The sequence below is a fragment of the Nelusetta ayraudi genome, unplaced genomic scaffold (genome assembly GCF_046127955.1).
Source record: "Nelusetta ayraudi isolate G7.1 ecotype Tasmania unplaced genomic scaffold, CSIRO-AGI_Nayr_v1 ptg000048l, whole genome shotgun sequence".
NCBI classification, from domain to species: Eukaryota; Metazoa; Chordata; class Actinopteri; order Tetraodontiformes; family Monacanthidae; genus Nelusetta; species Nelusetta ayraudi.
This window is the reverse complement of record NW_027466098.1, coordinates 10,900,697-10,916,225: the sequence shown is the minus strand read 5'-3', so window position 1 is coordinate 10,916,225 and position 15,529 is coordinate 10,900,697. Positions and strand designations below refer to the sequence as shown.

The following is a 15,529-nucleotide window of genomic DNA, read 5'->3' as shown; positions in this document are numbered from 1 at the left end:
ATTCACTTCAACCAAATTGTTCCAATAGTGGACTGTATCGACATCCTGATATTTATAGCACTTATGTGCTTTCATTCCTTTAATTAAAGCACATACGCCTGTGATTTAAATATGGTTTGAGCGAGTACCAGTAGAGGTGTTTGTCTGGTATGTCAAATTATGGTCATCTGTGCAGGGTGCACCTCATATTTTGCTATGTTTTAGTTTATGTTTGTCCCACTGACACAAATAAAACAAACTGTAACACAATAAAACATAGCTCAAAAGGGGGGAGTTTCATTTTGATATATATGTGATTTATTCAGCCCCAGTCTTTTTATTCAATTAAGATATTAAAGATCACATTTCATCAAAAGTGCTTTTGTGTCTTGGTATTTTCTTAAAACCCTCTTGTAGTTGTCCATAGATCATGGGATTTTTATGACTCAATTCCTCGGCCTATAATTGCTTTCTTGGTGTTCCTCTCTGGTCTCAGCAAGATAATGTAACATTTGTGTCCAAAAAGTGGCACCAGGAGGCCGAAGCTGGAGGCCAGAATTGCAAATACTTCGACTGCATCTGCATATTTTCCTGGTGAGCTGATGTAGGCAGGGACAAAGGCCACCCATACGGCACAGAAGATCAGCATGCTGAATGTGATGAATTTGGCTTCATTGAAACTATCTGGAAGATTCCTTGCTATGAAAGCAATCAGGAAACTGAGAAAAGCCAGTAAACCAATATAACCCAACAAGAGGGCAAAGCCAACTTTAGACCCAACAACACACTCATAAACTATTCTGTCGGTATAATATTTGGTGTTTTTATGTGGAGCAGGTGATGCAGTAATGATCCAGGCAGTGCAGAGTGTTACTTGTATGGATGTGAGTACAACAACAGTCACTCTCTGCTGTAAAACACCAAACCACTTCAGACTGGCTCCCCCTCCTGGCTTGGAGGCCTTGAACACAGCCAGAACCACCATGGTTTTCACCAGGATGCATGAGACACAGAGGACAAAGCTGATGCCAAAGGCTGCATGTCTCAGCTGGCATGTCCACAGTCTGGGACGGCCAATGAAAAGCAGGGAACACAGGAAACATAACTTGAGAGACAGCAATATATGAAAACTAAGTTCAGAGTTGTTGGCTCGAACTATAGGAGTATTGTGATGGCAGGCAAAGATGCCCAGAACAATGGCAGAGATGAATGTTCCCAGCAAGGAAGCAGCTGTCAAACAGAGCCCCAGAGGTTCTTGATTGGAGACACAGTGGTCACGCTGTGGGCTGGACCAGAAGTCCTCTGGACAGCTGTTGCACTCCATGGAGTCTAAGAAGAAGGAGACAGTTTTGAAACAGGTCTTAAATCCTTTATTTCACAATCTAAATCTGAAAACCAACCAGTGTTATTGCTGAATTTTCCCTCAGAACAAGGGACACAGTCAAAGCAGCACACAGGTTGTCCTTTCTTTCTGGCCATTCTGGTACCAGGAGGACAACTCTCACTGCACACTGACCGAGGGGCCTATGTGAACAAACAAACAAACAAAATTATTCTATTTAATTGAAAGGACTTGTTTTTGTGATGAATTCAAAAGGTATTCTATAAATCATATAATGTTACCCCTTTTGATTCAAAGTTCCAGATGATCTTGTCCTCCTTAATTGTGAGTTATTTGCCTTTTAGTGCTGAACTTTTTACATCACCTACATTCTGAACTTTAGTTCCTCCATCAGGGAGCAACGCCCAGTTCATGATGTCATATACTGGTAAAACATCCCCATTCTCATCAAAGGAGACTTCATCACCAAACCATGTGGTGAAGTTGACCTTTTGCAAATAATGCACAAGCTGTAAAAAGTAAAACAAAGAATGGAGAAAAAATATGGGTGAACAGAATGAAAATCATTCATGCAATAGGTGTCACTATAACTACCCACTTAGCTACCCCACCCACCATGACACACATATGTAGATACTGTAGATATAGATATTATTTTTTCTGCTTTGTGTTACAATACTCTCCAAGAGATTTTTATTAGCATACAGTCGATTCGGATATCAAACCTGCCATGGCTCCAGGCTTTTCAAGTCACCACAGCTGTTCCCACTGAAAGGGCCTCTCCCTGGTTCACACCTCAGCATATCATCAAGGGCATATGCCAGAGCATACACGCTTTGTACACATTATACTCTGGCCGGAGGTTTGAAATGTCCAGAAACTCAGTGACTATGCTGAAAAGGTCTTCTTGTCCAGTGCACAATGGCCTTCCTGGGTCTGAATCACTTGTCCTTGCAAATCTGCATTTAAACATATGCTCCCAAAACTGCTTTACCTGAAATATGATTAAAGCAGCATCTAAAGACAGCACTCTTTCCCCCCCCATGATGTGACTACATTAATCATTCAGGTCTCACCATGTCATTTTCATGACTGCTTTTCTGCTGTTGGTCAGGACGAACTTGAAGGAGAAATTCCCTCAGTCCTGGTATTTCCCCTCGACGGATGGCGATGCCTAGTGTTCCAGCCAGGTATGGCATTAGCTGAGGAGTCTGGAGGGTAGCAGCTCCTGTCCAAGCTTCACTAGCCATCCACTGCAGGCCTGTCACATTTTGCCTCACCACCTGTGCACAGTAGCAAAAGCTTTATATTTTCAACACACCAATCTCAATAGATTAAACTCTTATTAAGTTCAAAATTTGACCTCTTCTATGAGTTGAATCATGTGGCTCTCATGTGCAAACACAATCACCACGCGAGCTGTGGATCTCCTCATCACATCCACTATCCTCTTCAATTCATCATGATCTCTGCCTCTGGGTAAAACTTCCAGGTAGGCGATGCAACCTCCTCCTGACTGAGACAGGTCAGTTTGAAAGGACCGAGCAGCATGACGTCCATAATCATCATCACTGATTAACAAGCCTGTCCATGTCCATCCAAAATGTTGGAGGATTTGAATCATGGCTCGCACCTGGAGGAGTCAGAGAGAAATATTTCATTTTGAAACCCTGCAAACATGGTCAATAAACACAGAGTGTAATTGCCAATGAACAAACCATGTTCTCTCATTCTTTTTTTTAATTTACAATGACCTGATGTCTCTTTGGTCTGTGGAACATTCACCTGCACACTTTCTTTTAATTGTATTTTCATTCTCCTCACCTGAAAAGCATCACTTGGAATTGTTCTGAAAAAGGATGGAAATTTTTGCCGTTCGCTCAGGCAGGCACATGTGGCAAAGTAACTCACCTATGGATGAAACAGACACTGTAAAAATTTTATTGTAACCCGAAGGGTAATGATCAATTTCAAAATGTTTTGAAAACACTTGCAATACTAATACTTACCATTGGCATTCTGCACAAACCTAAAACAGTGGAGATGGCAATAGAACGTGTCGACGAAGAATCACCCACAATGCCTATGACCGGACGATTTCCTTCACAGGTGTCCTCCAACACAAACTGCTCTTCTTGACCGCTGATTAAAGACAAGGCGGCATGAAATCCAATTGCTAGTTTGAGGCAGTTATCATAGAGTTTGTATCCAAGAGTTACGTTTGGTAGCAGGTTGGAGTTTTTGTTGATTTCATTGATGGCAAACACCATGGTCTGCGCCTGTCTGAACCCTGGAACATCAAAACTATTGAAAATAGAGGTTTTGTTAAAAACGAACAATGCAACATTGCAATTATTAGAAACCTTCCATGTCTCACTCATACACTCACCCATAGCAAGTGGGCTGTTCCGGTTCTGAAGTAAAAGACAAGTCGGGAAAGACGGAAAAGAAGTGTATCTGAAACAATCCTCCCAGAACCACGTCTCCAGACTGGCTCATCCCATTTAGATGAAACTGTCCCTCCATCTGGCAGGTGGGGAGGACTCAGCATAATGAGAGCGTGAATGCAGCCGCAGGTGATAAAGGAGCAACAGCAATGTGATCTTGATGTATGCCCACATGATTTCTCAATCTCTCCTGTGCTGCAGTGGACCCTCCTTTTATGGATTTCTCGTAATGTCCTTTCCTGTATAAAAACCAATAGAATCCAAAGTAATAGAATGGGCAGGGCCTCACGCTCATTATGTTTTGATTGTATTTTAAAATAGGCATTTTCAATGTGAGTGATTAAAAACCAATTTAAATTGTAGAAAATGAAGTCTATTGAAAAATTAATCATCTTGACTGTATTCATTTTTTTACTGACACAAATTTGTAAATTAACCTGTTTTGAACTTGGTTGTCTAAATCCATTAGCAGGCTGTCAGGGGTGTCTAACTTACGACACGCGGGCCAGATCAGGCCAGCAACCTGGGTTTTTCCGGCCCTCGAGATGATTTTGCAAAATATTAAAAACTACAATTTTTCAATGAAAGAAACTGCTGTTCTAAATGTGTCCACTTGATGTCGCAATATCGTTTCTGTTTCGCAAATAAACTTAAATGTTGGGACTGAGCAAGTTGGCACAGGTACAGCCACTCATGTCTCCTATTGGCTACCCTCATTGCCCCAGAATGTCTCTGTCGAAACAGACAAAGTTGATGCAGAGCAGTGTTTTCAACTTGGCGGCTTTCTCGTTATATGTGGCGACTTTCCAACTCCCCATGGCGACTTTTTTTTTTGTCATGAGCGACTAGCGACAAATCTAGCGACTTTTCTTGGCGTTATTGGAGACTTTTCTGGTATTTTGTAGACGGAGCAGAGGAGACCCTCAGAGAGGAGACCCTCAGCAAATGAGTCGCTGAACCCGCCCTTTTTTACAGAGCGGGATGTCAATCTCATTTTGTAACAAGTTTATTCATTGTTACATTAAAATAAATCACTGCAATTGACTCACACAGCCCCAGTCACTTACTAACCCTTAATTCTAAGAACTTATAGTCCTTCAACAAACCTCTTAAATTGCGTGTTAAAACTAAGATATGTGGTACTCATCAAAGCAGCAGTGAGGCTCCGACTAGCCAAACCTCTTACTAATTAACAAGCCAACGATACTGCGCATTGAAACACAACTGAACCTCTTTATGACACAATTCCAGAAAATGTCAATCACACTAAACAATACCATGTTTATGACAATAATATTGGGTAGATTGTGGTAAATATATTTAATATAATATAAAAAAAGTACCTAAAACATATTTAGGGTGTTATTTATACTCTCTCCCGAGACGTTATTCCTCTCCTACATCATCCATTGCGTTCAAGAGCAAATTGTCAAGTATGCAAATTAGACGATGGCGTCATTTGGCGACTTCTAGCGAAGCGACTTTCAGGAAAGTCACTCGCAACGTTCCTTACTGAGGAGTTGGCAACACTGATGCAGACTGCAGAGTGCTCAAAGAACACAAACAAAATAAATCAAAGAAAACAATTGGAAGTTGTTGTTACTTTTACGATATTAATACCATGCCATGATTTTACCGGTCCGGCCCATTCGGGAATAGATTTTCCTCGATGTGGCCCGTGAACTAAAATGAGTCACACCCCTGGCCTAACTATTTCAAGAAAAGTACATTTTCCTGTAAATATGATAATAAAATTACTCTCCATATTCTCCAGTTTTGCATCAAATAATATCCACATAGTTGCGTTGTTTCCACTGTTGTAAAATACGGAGCAGTTTTTATCCAATCATGTTTCAGCTAGCTCGTCTTGTCAGGTTCTATGAAATCTGCCTTAGGCCTTCAGAATTGACATAGCAGGCTCCTGTCCGCTGTAGGTGAAGGGACCTCAGTTAGTTGCGACAGCCATTCAGACCTCGAGTCTGCGATGCCAAGACCAGCTAGCTGGCTTTACACTGAACCTCACATACATGTACTGTGTGAGCTCTGAGAACCTTACAGACTTAACGCAACCCGGAGGTTCAGTTGACACGAACCTATGATGTTTGAAGAAGAAGAATATAAAGACTTATTTGGCAAATAATCTGCAATTTAAAATGTAAATAACGTGGTGCATTGGCACAGCAGCTGCGTCAACAGGTTCCATTCTTTAATAATTCAATGATTCAGTAGTTTGTGTCATTATCGTCTCGTTGGTCTCGCATACATCTGCAACAATGCGCAGTTTATTGGACCAGTTTGGTCAAGAGTTTAAGCTTACAGAGTACTGTTGGTGGATTTATAAAAACCATGTTGAGGAATCTCTTAAAATGACGTTTTATTTGCAAGTATTGACAGTGTCAGTGACCTTATGTACTTAGTCTTAATTTTGAATTAAATGCTCTGGAAACTATGTTTTGCTTGACTAGGTCCCCGATATGAAAGTGATGTAACGTATAAGTGTGATTCTCTATGGATTCTCTGTGTCATATTGAGGGTAATATGAGGTGTATTAATTTAGGGATTGGAATTTCCATCTCTTAAAAAACAATGCCAGTCATTGTGTAAGTCAATTGTACTATTGTGGTTGAGTGTGCTTCGTCAACCTTTTTCTGTTCAAGATTGAAAATGTGAGTCTCAGATATGTAGAAAATAATTAATTATTTTTGTTTCACTGTTTGTACCCTTGTCTGCGCTTGTATAGCTAATGTGTAGTCTGTGAGGGAATTAGAAATAACTAATTTAATACAAAACAAACAACACAATATAAACATTTTTTTTAAAACATATTTACTCGATATGTTTGCATTTGATTCAGAAAATGAAATATTTTCCCCAACCATTAAAATTTGTTGGTTCCTCGGCCCATAATTGCTTTCTTTGTGTTCCTCTCTGGTCTCAGCAAGATAATGTAACACTTTGGTCCAAACAGTGCCACCAAGAGGCCAAAGCTGGATGCTAAAATTGCAAATACCTCCACTGCGTCTGCATATTTACCTGGGGAATTAACATAGGCAGGGAAAAAGGCCACCCATACGGCACAGAAGATCACCATGCTGAATGTGATGAGCTTGGCCTCATTAAAGTTGTCAGGAAGATTCCTCGCGAGAAATGCTAATAGGAAGCTAATGATAGCCAGTAATCCAATGTAACCAAGTAGAATGGCAAAACCAAGAGTCGACCCAACGACACACTCATAAACTATCTGGTCATTGTGGTATTGTGTGTTTTTATGAGGAGCAGGTGAGGAAGACACAAGCCAAGCAGTGCAGATTGCTGCCTGGATGGAAGTAAGACCCAGAACTGTCCCTCTCTGCTGCATGGCACCAAACCACTTCAGACTGGCGCCCCCTCCTGGCTTGGAGGCCTTGAACACAGCCAGAACCACCATGGTTTTCACCAGGATGCATGAGACACAGAGGACAAAGCTAATGCCAAAGGCTGCATGTCTCAGCTGGCATGTCCACAGTCTGGGACGGCCAATGAAAAGCAGAGAACACAGGAAACATAGCTTGAGTGACGCTAACAGCAGGAAACTGAGCTCTGAGTTGTTGGCTCGAACTATAGGAGTGCTATGGTGACAGATGAAGATGCCCAGAACAATGGCAGAGATGAATGTTCCCAGCAAGGAAGCAGCTGTCAAACAGATCCCCAAAGGTTCTTGATAGGAGAGGAACTCCGTTTTCTTGGGGACACAGTGGTCACGCTGTGGACTGGACCAGAAGTCCTCTGGACAGCTGCTGCACTCCACGGAGTCTAAGAAGATGGAGACACTGGTGTTATATCCTTCATTGCAACATCTAAAAATCTGAAAACCAACCAGTGTTATTGCTGAATTTTCCCTCAGAACAAGGGACACAGTCAAAGCAGCACACAGGTTGTCCTTTCTTTCTGGCCATTCTGGTACCAGGAGGACAACTCTCACTGCACACTGACCGAGGAGCCTATGTGAACAATGATTCAAACAAACAAATGTTATTCTATCAAAATGGCTGAAATTATTTTTTGTATGAGTTCCACAGGCATCTAATAAATCATTCAGTGTGTTACCTCTCTTGATTCAAAGTTCCAAAAGATCAGGTCATCCTTAATTGTGAGGTCTTCTCCTTTCAGTGCTGATCTTTTGACATCACCGACATTCTGAACTTTAGCTTTGCCATCAGGCAGCAACACCCAGTTCATGATGTCATATACTGGTAAAACATCACCATTTTCATCAAAGGAGACTTCATCACCAAACCATGTGGTGAAGTTGACCTTTTGCAAATAATGCACAAGCTGTCGAAAGCAAAATAAGTCATGTATTCAAAGTGTAGGCTAATATCATAACATTTATTGTGCAACATATAACTACCCACTTTGCTACCTCTCTCAAACACATACATATAGGTATACAAAACAATGTGTTAGTTTTCCCAAGATTTCTGTTATTATACCAAAGAGATTCAATAGGTTTCAATAGAGTAACATACAGTCGTCTTGGATATCAAACCTGCCATGGCTCCAGGCTTTTCAAGTCACCACAGCTGTTCCCACTGAAAGGGCCTCTCCCTGGTTCACACCTCAGCATATCATCAAGGGCATATGCCAGAGCATACACTGCTTTGTACACATTATACTCTGGCCGGAGGTTTGAAATGTCCAGAAACTCAGTGACTGCGCTGAAAAGGTCTTCTTGTCCAGTGCACAATGGCCTTCCTGGGTCTGAGTGATTTGTCCTTGCAAATCTGCATTTAAATGTATGCTCCCAAAACTGCTTTACCTGAAATATGATTAAAGCAGCATCTGTAGATATCCCTATAAACCTTTTTTTTTTTTTTTTTTTAATAATTACATTGATCATTTAGGTCTCACCATTTCATTTTCATGACTGCTGTTCTGCTGTTGGTCAGGACGTACTTGAAGGAGAAATTCCCTCAGTCCTGGTATTTCCCCTCGACGGATGGCGATGCCTAGTGTTCCAGCCAGGTATGGCATTAGCTGAGGAGTCTGGAGCACAGCAGCTGCTGTCCAAGCTTCACTAGCCATCCACTGCAGGCCTGTCACATTTTGCCTCACCACCTGTGCACAATGTTAAATGTGATAACATTATAATGTTCCCAGTTGAAATGTTTACATTTGGTGGAATGATGCACCATCCATATGTGATATATTGCATAATTTATCGTTCCTAAATTTCCAAGTGCAGCTTCTTTTAGTCCAGTCACCCACAACCCACATGCACCCTCCTGCACGTTCACTGTTCCATCCAGGTTAAGACTGGATATTTCAGCAAGTTGTCTCTTGCCACACATCCAGGGCAAGTACAAGATGCAGCAACACCATTTACATGACAAAAAATATTTTCACGCAAACATTTCGTGACAATATTTGAGATTTGTGAAATTGTAAATGCATCTGAAAAACGTTCTGCAATTGTATATTTTCAAACACCAGTCTTAGTAGATTAGATACAGTACCAAGAGCAAATGTTCACCTCTTCCATCAGATGAATCATGTGGCTCTCATGTGCAAACACAATCACCACGCGAGCTGTGGATCTCTTCATCACATCCACTATCCTCTTTAATTCATCATGATCTCTGGCCCAGGGTAAAACCTCCAGGTAGGCGATGCAACCTCCTCCTGACTGAGACAGGTCAATTTGAAAGGACCGAGCAGCATGACGTCCATAATCATCATCACTGATTAACAAGCCTGTCCATGTCCATCCAAAATGTTGGAGGATTTGAATCATGGCTCGCACCTGGATGAGTCAGAGAGAAATATTGAGTGATATAGCTCTGCCAACACAATCAGTAAAGGCAGAAAGACTGTAAAGTACAAACCAAATTATCTCTTTTCTTTGCTCTTCATTTACAGTGACGAGATGTGACTTTGTCCTGTCTAACATTGACCTGCACAACTCATTTTAAATGCATTTTTATAATCATTACCTGAAAAGCATCACTTGGAATTGTTCTGAAAAAGGATGGGAATTTTTGCCGTTCGCTCAGGCAGGCACATGTGGCAAAGTAACTCACCTGTGGATGAAACAGACAGCATGTCAATTTTATTGTCACTTTCCAAAGAAGCCTCATCAATGGATATTTGTTTTCAAAATGTTTCAAAAACGGTGCCAGAGGGCAATGCCAAAACTTACCATTGGTATTCTGTACAAACCTAAAACAGTGGAGACAGCAATAGAACGTGTTGATGAAGAATCACCCACAATCCCTATCACTGGAGGATTTCCTTCACAGGTGTCCTCCACCACAAACTGCTCATCTGAACCGCTGACTAAGGACATAGCAGCACGGAATCCGATAACTAGTTCGAGGCAGTTATCATAGAGGTCGTATCCAAGAGTTACGTTTGGTAGCAGGTTGGAATTTTTGTTGATTTCCTCAATAGCAAACACCATTGTTTGTGCCTGTCTGAACCCTAGAACATTAAAACTATTAAAAAATATAGTGTATCTGTTAAAAATGAACAATGTAATTACTGCATGTAAGTTTTGCACCGTTTAGTTTTATTTTTTTTAAATAATTGAGTATCATGAACCTTTAACACAGCATGAAAGCACATTGAATTTATTTGTACAAGTTAATTGTCTCACTCACACACTCACCCATGGCAAGGGGGCTGATCTGGTTCTGAAGTAAAAGACAAGTCGGGAAGGACGGAAAATAAGTGTATCTCAAACAGTCCTCCCAGAACCACATCTCCAGACTGGCTCATCCCTTTTAGACGAAACTGTCCCTCCATCTGGCAGGAGGGGTAAGGTGGGGAGGACTCAACAAAATGCGAGCACGAATGCAGCAGCAGGTGATAAAGGAGCAACAGCAATGTGGTCTTGATTAATGCCCACATGATCTCTCGATCTCTCTCCTGTGTTGCAGTGGACCCTCCTTTTATGGATTTTCAGTGTTGTCTTTTCCTTGATACAGCCAATAAAAGCCTGAGTAATAGAAAGGGCAGGGCATTACTGTCATGATGTTTTGATTTTGTATTAAAATAGCCAATTTATATGCAAGTAATTAAACACCAATTAAAAAGGTAAAAAATTAAGTCTATTGAACAATGAATAATCGTGACTGTTTTAATGTATTACTGACATGAATTGCTAAATTGAACTGTTTTGAACTTGGTTGTCTAATTTTTTTCATTACGTTTCCATCACTAATAAAACAAGGGTGGTCACCATTAAAGGCCATCCCACTCTTGTGGTTGCATGTGCTTCTTCCACTTTTTATGTTTGAGTTTGAAAATGTGAGTCTCAGATATTTGGACGATGAATTAATGTTTTGCTCCGTAGCCTGTACTCTTGTCTGTTTTTTATTACATGTGCATAATCTATGAGAGAAGTAGTAGTAATTCATATTATATTAAACAAACATAACACAAATATAAACATTTTAACATATTTATTTTATATATTTGCATTTGATACAGAAAATGAAATATTTTCCCAAACTTTTATGGTTTGTTGGTTCCTCGGCCCATGATTGCTTTCTTTGTGTTCTTCTCTGGTCTTAGCAGAATAACGTAACATTTTGGGCCAAACAGTGCTACGAGGAGGCCAAAGCTGGAAGCTAAAATAGCAAATATCTCTACTGCATCTGCATATTTACCTGGGGAATTAACATAAGCAGGGACAAAGGCAACCCATACAGCACAGAAGATCAGCATGCTGAATGTGATGAGCTTGGCCTCATTAAAGTTGTCAGGAAGATTCCTCGCAAGGAATGCTAACAGGAAGCTAATGATAGCCAGTAAGCCAATGTAACCAAGTAGAACTGCAAAACCCAGAGTCGACCCAACGACACACTCATAAACTATCTTGTCATTGTGGTATTGTGTGTTTTTATGTGGAGCAGGTGAGGAAGACACAAGCCAAGCAGTGCAGATTGCTGCCTGGATGGAAGTAAGACCCAGAACTGTCCCTCTCTGCTGCATCACGCCAAACCACTTCAGACTGGCTCCCCCTCCTGGCTTGGAGGCCTTGAACACAGCCAGAACCACCATGGTTTTCACCAGGATGCATGAGACACAGAGGACAAAGCTGATGCCAAAGGCTGCATGTCTCAGCTGGCATGTCCACAGCCTGGGACGGCCAATGAAAAGTAGAGAACATAGGAAGCAGAGTTTAATTGATACCAATATTAGAAAACTGAGCTCTGAGTTGTTGGCTCGAACTATAGGAGTGCTATGGTGACAGATGAAGATGCCCAGAACAATGGCAGAGATGAATGTTCCCAGCAAGGAAGCAGCTGTCAAACAGATCCCCAGAGGTTCTTGATAGGAGAGGAACTCTGTTTTCTTGGGGACACAGTGGTCACGCTGTGGGCTGGACCAGAAGTCCTGTGGACAGCTGCTGCACTCCATGGAGTCTAAGAAGATGGAGACAGTTTTAAAAGAGGTCTCATATCCTTCATGTTTTCCCATTATGTTCTTCACTATCATATCTAAAACTGAAAACCAACCAGTGTTATTGCTGAATTTTCCCTCAGAACAAGGGACACAGTCAAAGCAGCACACAGGTTGTCCTTTCTTTCTGGCCATTCTGGTACCAGGAGGACAACTCTCACTGCACACTGACCGAGGAGCCTATGGGAACAATGATTCAAACAAGCTAACAAACAAATCTTATTCTATTGAAATGGCTATAATAATTTTTGTGTGGAATTACTTAGGCATCTAATAAATCATTCAGTGTGTTACCTCTTTTGATTCAAAGTTCCAGAAGATTTGATTGTCCTTAATTGTGAGTTCTTCTCCTTTTAGTGCCGACCTTTTGACATCACCTACATTCTGAACTTTAGCTTTGCCATCAGGCAGCAACGCCCAGTTCATGATGTCATATACTGGTAAAACATCCCCATTCTCATCAAAGGAGACTTCATCACCAAACCATGTGGTGAAGTTGACCTTTTGCAAATAATGCACAAGCTGTCGAAAGCAAAATAAGTCATGTATTAAAAGTATAGGCTAATATCATAACATTTATTGTGAAACATATAACTACCCACTTTGCTACCTCTCTCAAACACATACATATAGGTATATAAAACAATGTGTTAGTTTTTCCAAGATTTCTGTTACTATACCAAAGAGACTCAATAGGTTTCAAAAGAGTAACATTCAGTTGTCTCGAATAACAAACCTGCCATGGATCCAAGCTTTTCAAGTCACCACAGCTGTTCCCACTGAAAGGGCCTCTCCCTGGTTCACACCTCAGCATATCATCAAGGGCATATGCCAGAGCATACACTGCTTTGTACACATTATACTCTGGCCGGAGGTTTGAAATGTCCAGAAACTCAGTGACTGCGCTGAAAAGGTCTTCTTGTCCAGTGCACAATGGCCTTCCTGGGTCTGAGTGATTTGTCCTTGCAAATCTGCATTTAAATGTATGCTCCCAAAACTGCTTTACCTGAAATATGATTAAAACAGCATCTATAGATATCCCTTTTTTTTTTTTTTAAAATGATTACATCGATGATTCAGGTCTCACAATGTCATTTTCATGACTGCTGTTGTGCTGCTGGTCAGGACGTACTTGAAGGAGAAATTCCCTCAGTCCTGGTATTTCCCCTCGACGGATGGCGATGCCTAGTGTTCCAGCCAGGTATGGCATTAGCTGAGGAGTCTGGAGGGTAGCAGCTCCTGTCCAAGCTTCACTAGCCATCCACTGTAGGCCTGTCACATTTTGCCTCACCACCTGTGCACAGTGTTAAATGTGATAACATTATAATTTTCCCAGTTGAAATGTTTACATTTGATGTAATGATACACATTCCATATTTGATAAATTGCATAATTTATCGTTCCTAAATCTCCAAGTGCAGCTTCTTTTAGTCCAGTCACCCACAACCCACATGCACCCTCCTGCACGTTCACTGTTCCATCCAGGTTAAGACTGGATATTTCAGCAAGTTGTCACTTGCCACACATTCAGGGCAAGTACAAGATGCAGCAACACCATTAACATGACAAAAAATATTTTCACGCAAACATTTCATGACAATATTTGAGATTTGTGAAATTGTAAATGCATCTGAAAAACGTTCTGCAATTGTATATTTTCAAACACCAGTCTTAGTCGATTACATACTATATCAAAATCAAATGTTTACCTCTTCCATCAGATAAAGCATTTGGCTCTCATGTGCAAACACAATCACCACGCGAGCTGTGGATCTCCTCATCACATCCACTATCCTCTTAAATTCCTCATGATCTCTGGCCCAGGGTAAAACCTCCAGGTAGGCGATGCAACCTCCTCCTGACTGGGGCAGGTCAGTTTGAAAGGACCGAGCAGCATGACGTCCATAATCATCATCACTGATTAACAAGCCTGTCCATGTCCATTCAAAATGTTGGAGGATTTGAATCATGGCTCGCACCTGGATGAGTCAGAGAGAAATATTGAGTGATATAGCTCTGCAAACACAGTCAGTAAAGGCAGAAAGACTGTAAAGTACAAACCAACTCATCTCTTTTCTTTTATCTTAATTGACAGTGACGAGATGTGACTTTGTCCTGTCTAACATTGACCTGCACAACTCTTTTTAAATGTATTTTCATTCTCCTCACCTGAAAAGCATCACTTGGAATTGTTCTGAAAAAGGATGGGAATTTTTGCCGCTCGCTCAGACAGGCGCATGTGGCAAAGTAACTCACCTGTGGATGAAACAGACAGCATGTCAATTTTATTGTCACTTTCCAAAGAAGCCTCATCAATGGATATTTGTTTCCAAAATGTTTCAAAAACATTGCCGGAGGGCAATGCCAAAACTTACCATTGGTATTCTGTACAAACCTAAAACAGTGGAGATGGCAATAGAACGTGTTGATGAAGAATCACCCACAATGCCTATGACCGGAGGATTTCCTTCACAGGTGTCCTCCAACACAAACTGCTCTTCTTGACCACTGACTAAAGACAAAGCGGCACGGAATCCAATTGCTAGTTTGAGGCAGTTATCATAGAGTTTGTATCCAAGAGTTACGTTTGGTAGGAGGTTGGAGTTTTTGTTGATTTCATTGATGGCAAACACCATTGTCTGCGCAAGTCTGAACCCTGGAACATCAAAACTATTGAAAACAGAGGTTTTGTTAAAAATGAACAATGCAACATTGATATTATTAGAAACTTTCCATGTCTCACTCACACACTCACCCATGGCAAGTGGGCTGTTCCGGTTCTGAGGTGAAAGACAAGTCGGGAAAGACGGAAAAGAAGTGTATCTCAAACAGTCCTCCCAGAACCACGTCTCCAGACTGGCTCATCCAATTTAGATGAAACTGTCCCTCCATCTGGCAGGAGGGATAAGGTGGGGAGGACTCAGCATAATGAGAGCGTGAATGCAGCCGCAGGTGATAAAGGAGCAACAGCAATGTGATCTTGATGTATGCCCACATGATTTCTCAATCTCTCCTGTGCTGCAGTTGCCCCTCCTTTTATGTATTTCTCGTAATGTCCTTTCCTGTATAAAAACCAATAGAATCCAAAGTAATAGAAAGGGCAGGGCCTCACGCTCATTATGTTTTGATTGTATTTTAAAATAGGCATTTTCAATGTGAGTGATTAAACACCAATTTAAATTGAAAATTCTATTGAAAAATTAATTGTCTTGACTCTATTAGTTTTTTACTGTAACAAATGTGTAAATTAACCTGTTTTGAACATGGTTGTCTAAATCCATTAGCAGGCTTTCACTAGCAGCTAGGCCTTCTCGGC

At 41.1% G+C, this 15,529-nt stretch overlaps 2 protein-coding genes and 2 pseudogenes across 2 annotated transcripts; all 4 read right to left on the bottom strand.

Moving 5' to 3' along the window:
- Nucleotides 1-320: 320 nt before the first annotated feature.
- Nucleotides 321-3,869, bottom strand: LOC142894983 (extracellular calcium-sensing receptor-like; annotated as a pseudogene).
- A 2,777-nt stretch (nt 3,870-6,646) lies between these two features.
- LOC142894982 (extracellular calcium-sensing receptor-like) lies at nt 6,647-10,524 on the bottom strand. The gene is made up of 9 exons (XM_076035707.1): nt 10,415-10,524; nt 9,947-10,241; nt 9,741-9,827; nt 9,281-9,550; nt 8,659-8,865; nt 8,297-8,566; nt 7,855-8,082; nt 7,625-7,748; nt 6,647-7,560 (listed from the first exon to the last, which is right to left on the bottom strand). The coding sequence occupies exons 1-9, from the start codon at nt 10,522-10,524 to the stop codon at nt 6,647-6,649; spliced, it is 2,505 nt and encodes an 834-aa protein (XP_075891822.1).
- Nucleotides 10,525-11,231: 707 nt separating this feature from the next.
- On the bottom strand, nt 11,232-14,491 carry LOC142895036 (extracellular calcium-sensing receptor-like). The gene is made up of 7 exons (XM_076035763.1): nt 14,470-14,491; nt 13,923-14,071; nt 13,346-13,507; nt 12,950-13,219; nt 12,508-12,735; nt 12,270-12,393; nt 11,232-12,176 (listed from the first exon to the last, which is right to left on the bottom strand). Exons 1-7 carry the CDS (start codon nt 14,489-14,491, stop codon nt 11,263-11,265), a joined length of 1,869 nt encoding a protein of 622 aa, XP_075891878.1. The 3' UTR covers nt 11,232-11,262.
- On the bottom strand, nt 14,417-15,172 carry LOC142894981 (extracellular calcium-sensing receptor-like; annotated as a pseudogene).
- Nucleotides 15,173-15,529: the final 357 nt, after the last annotated feature.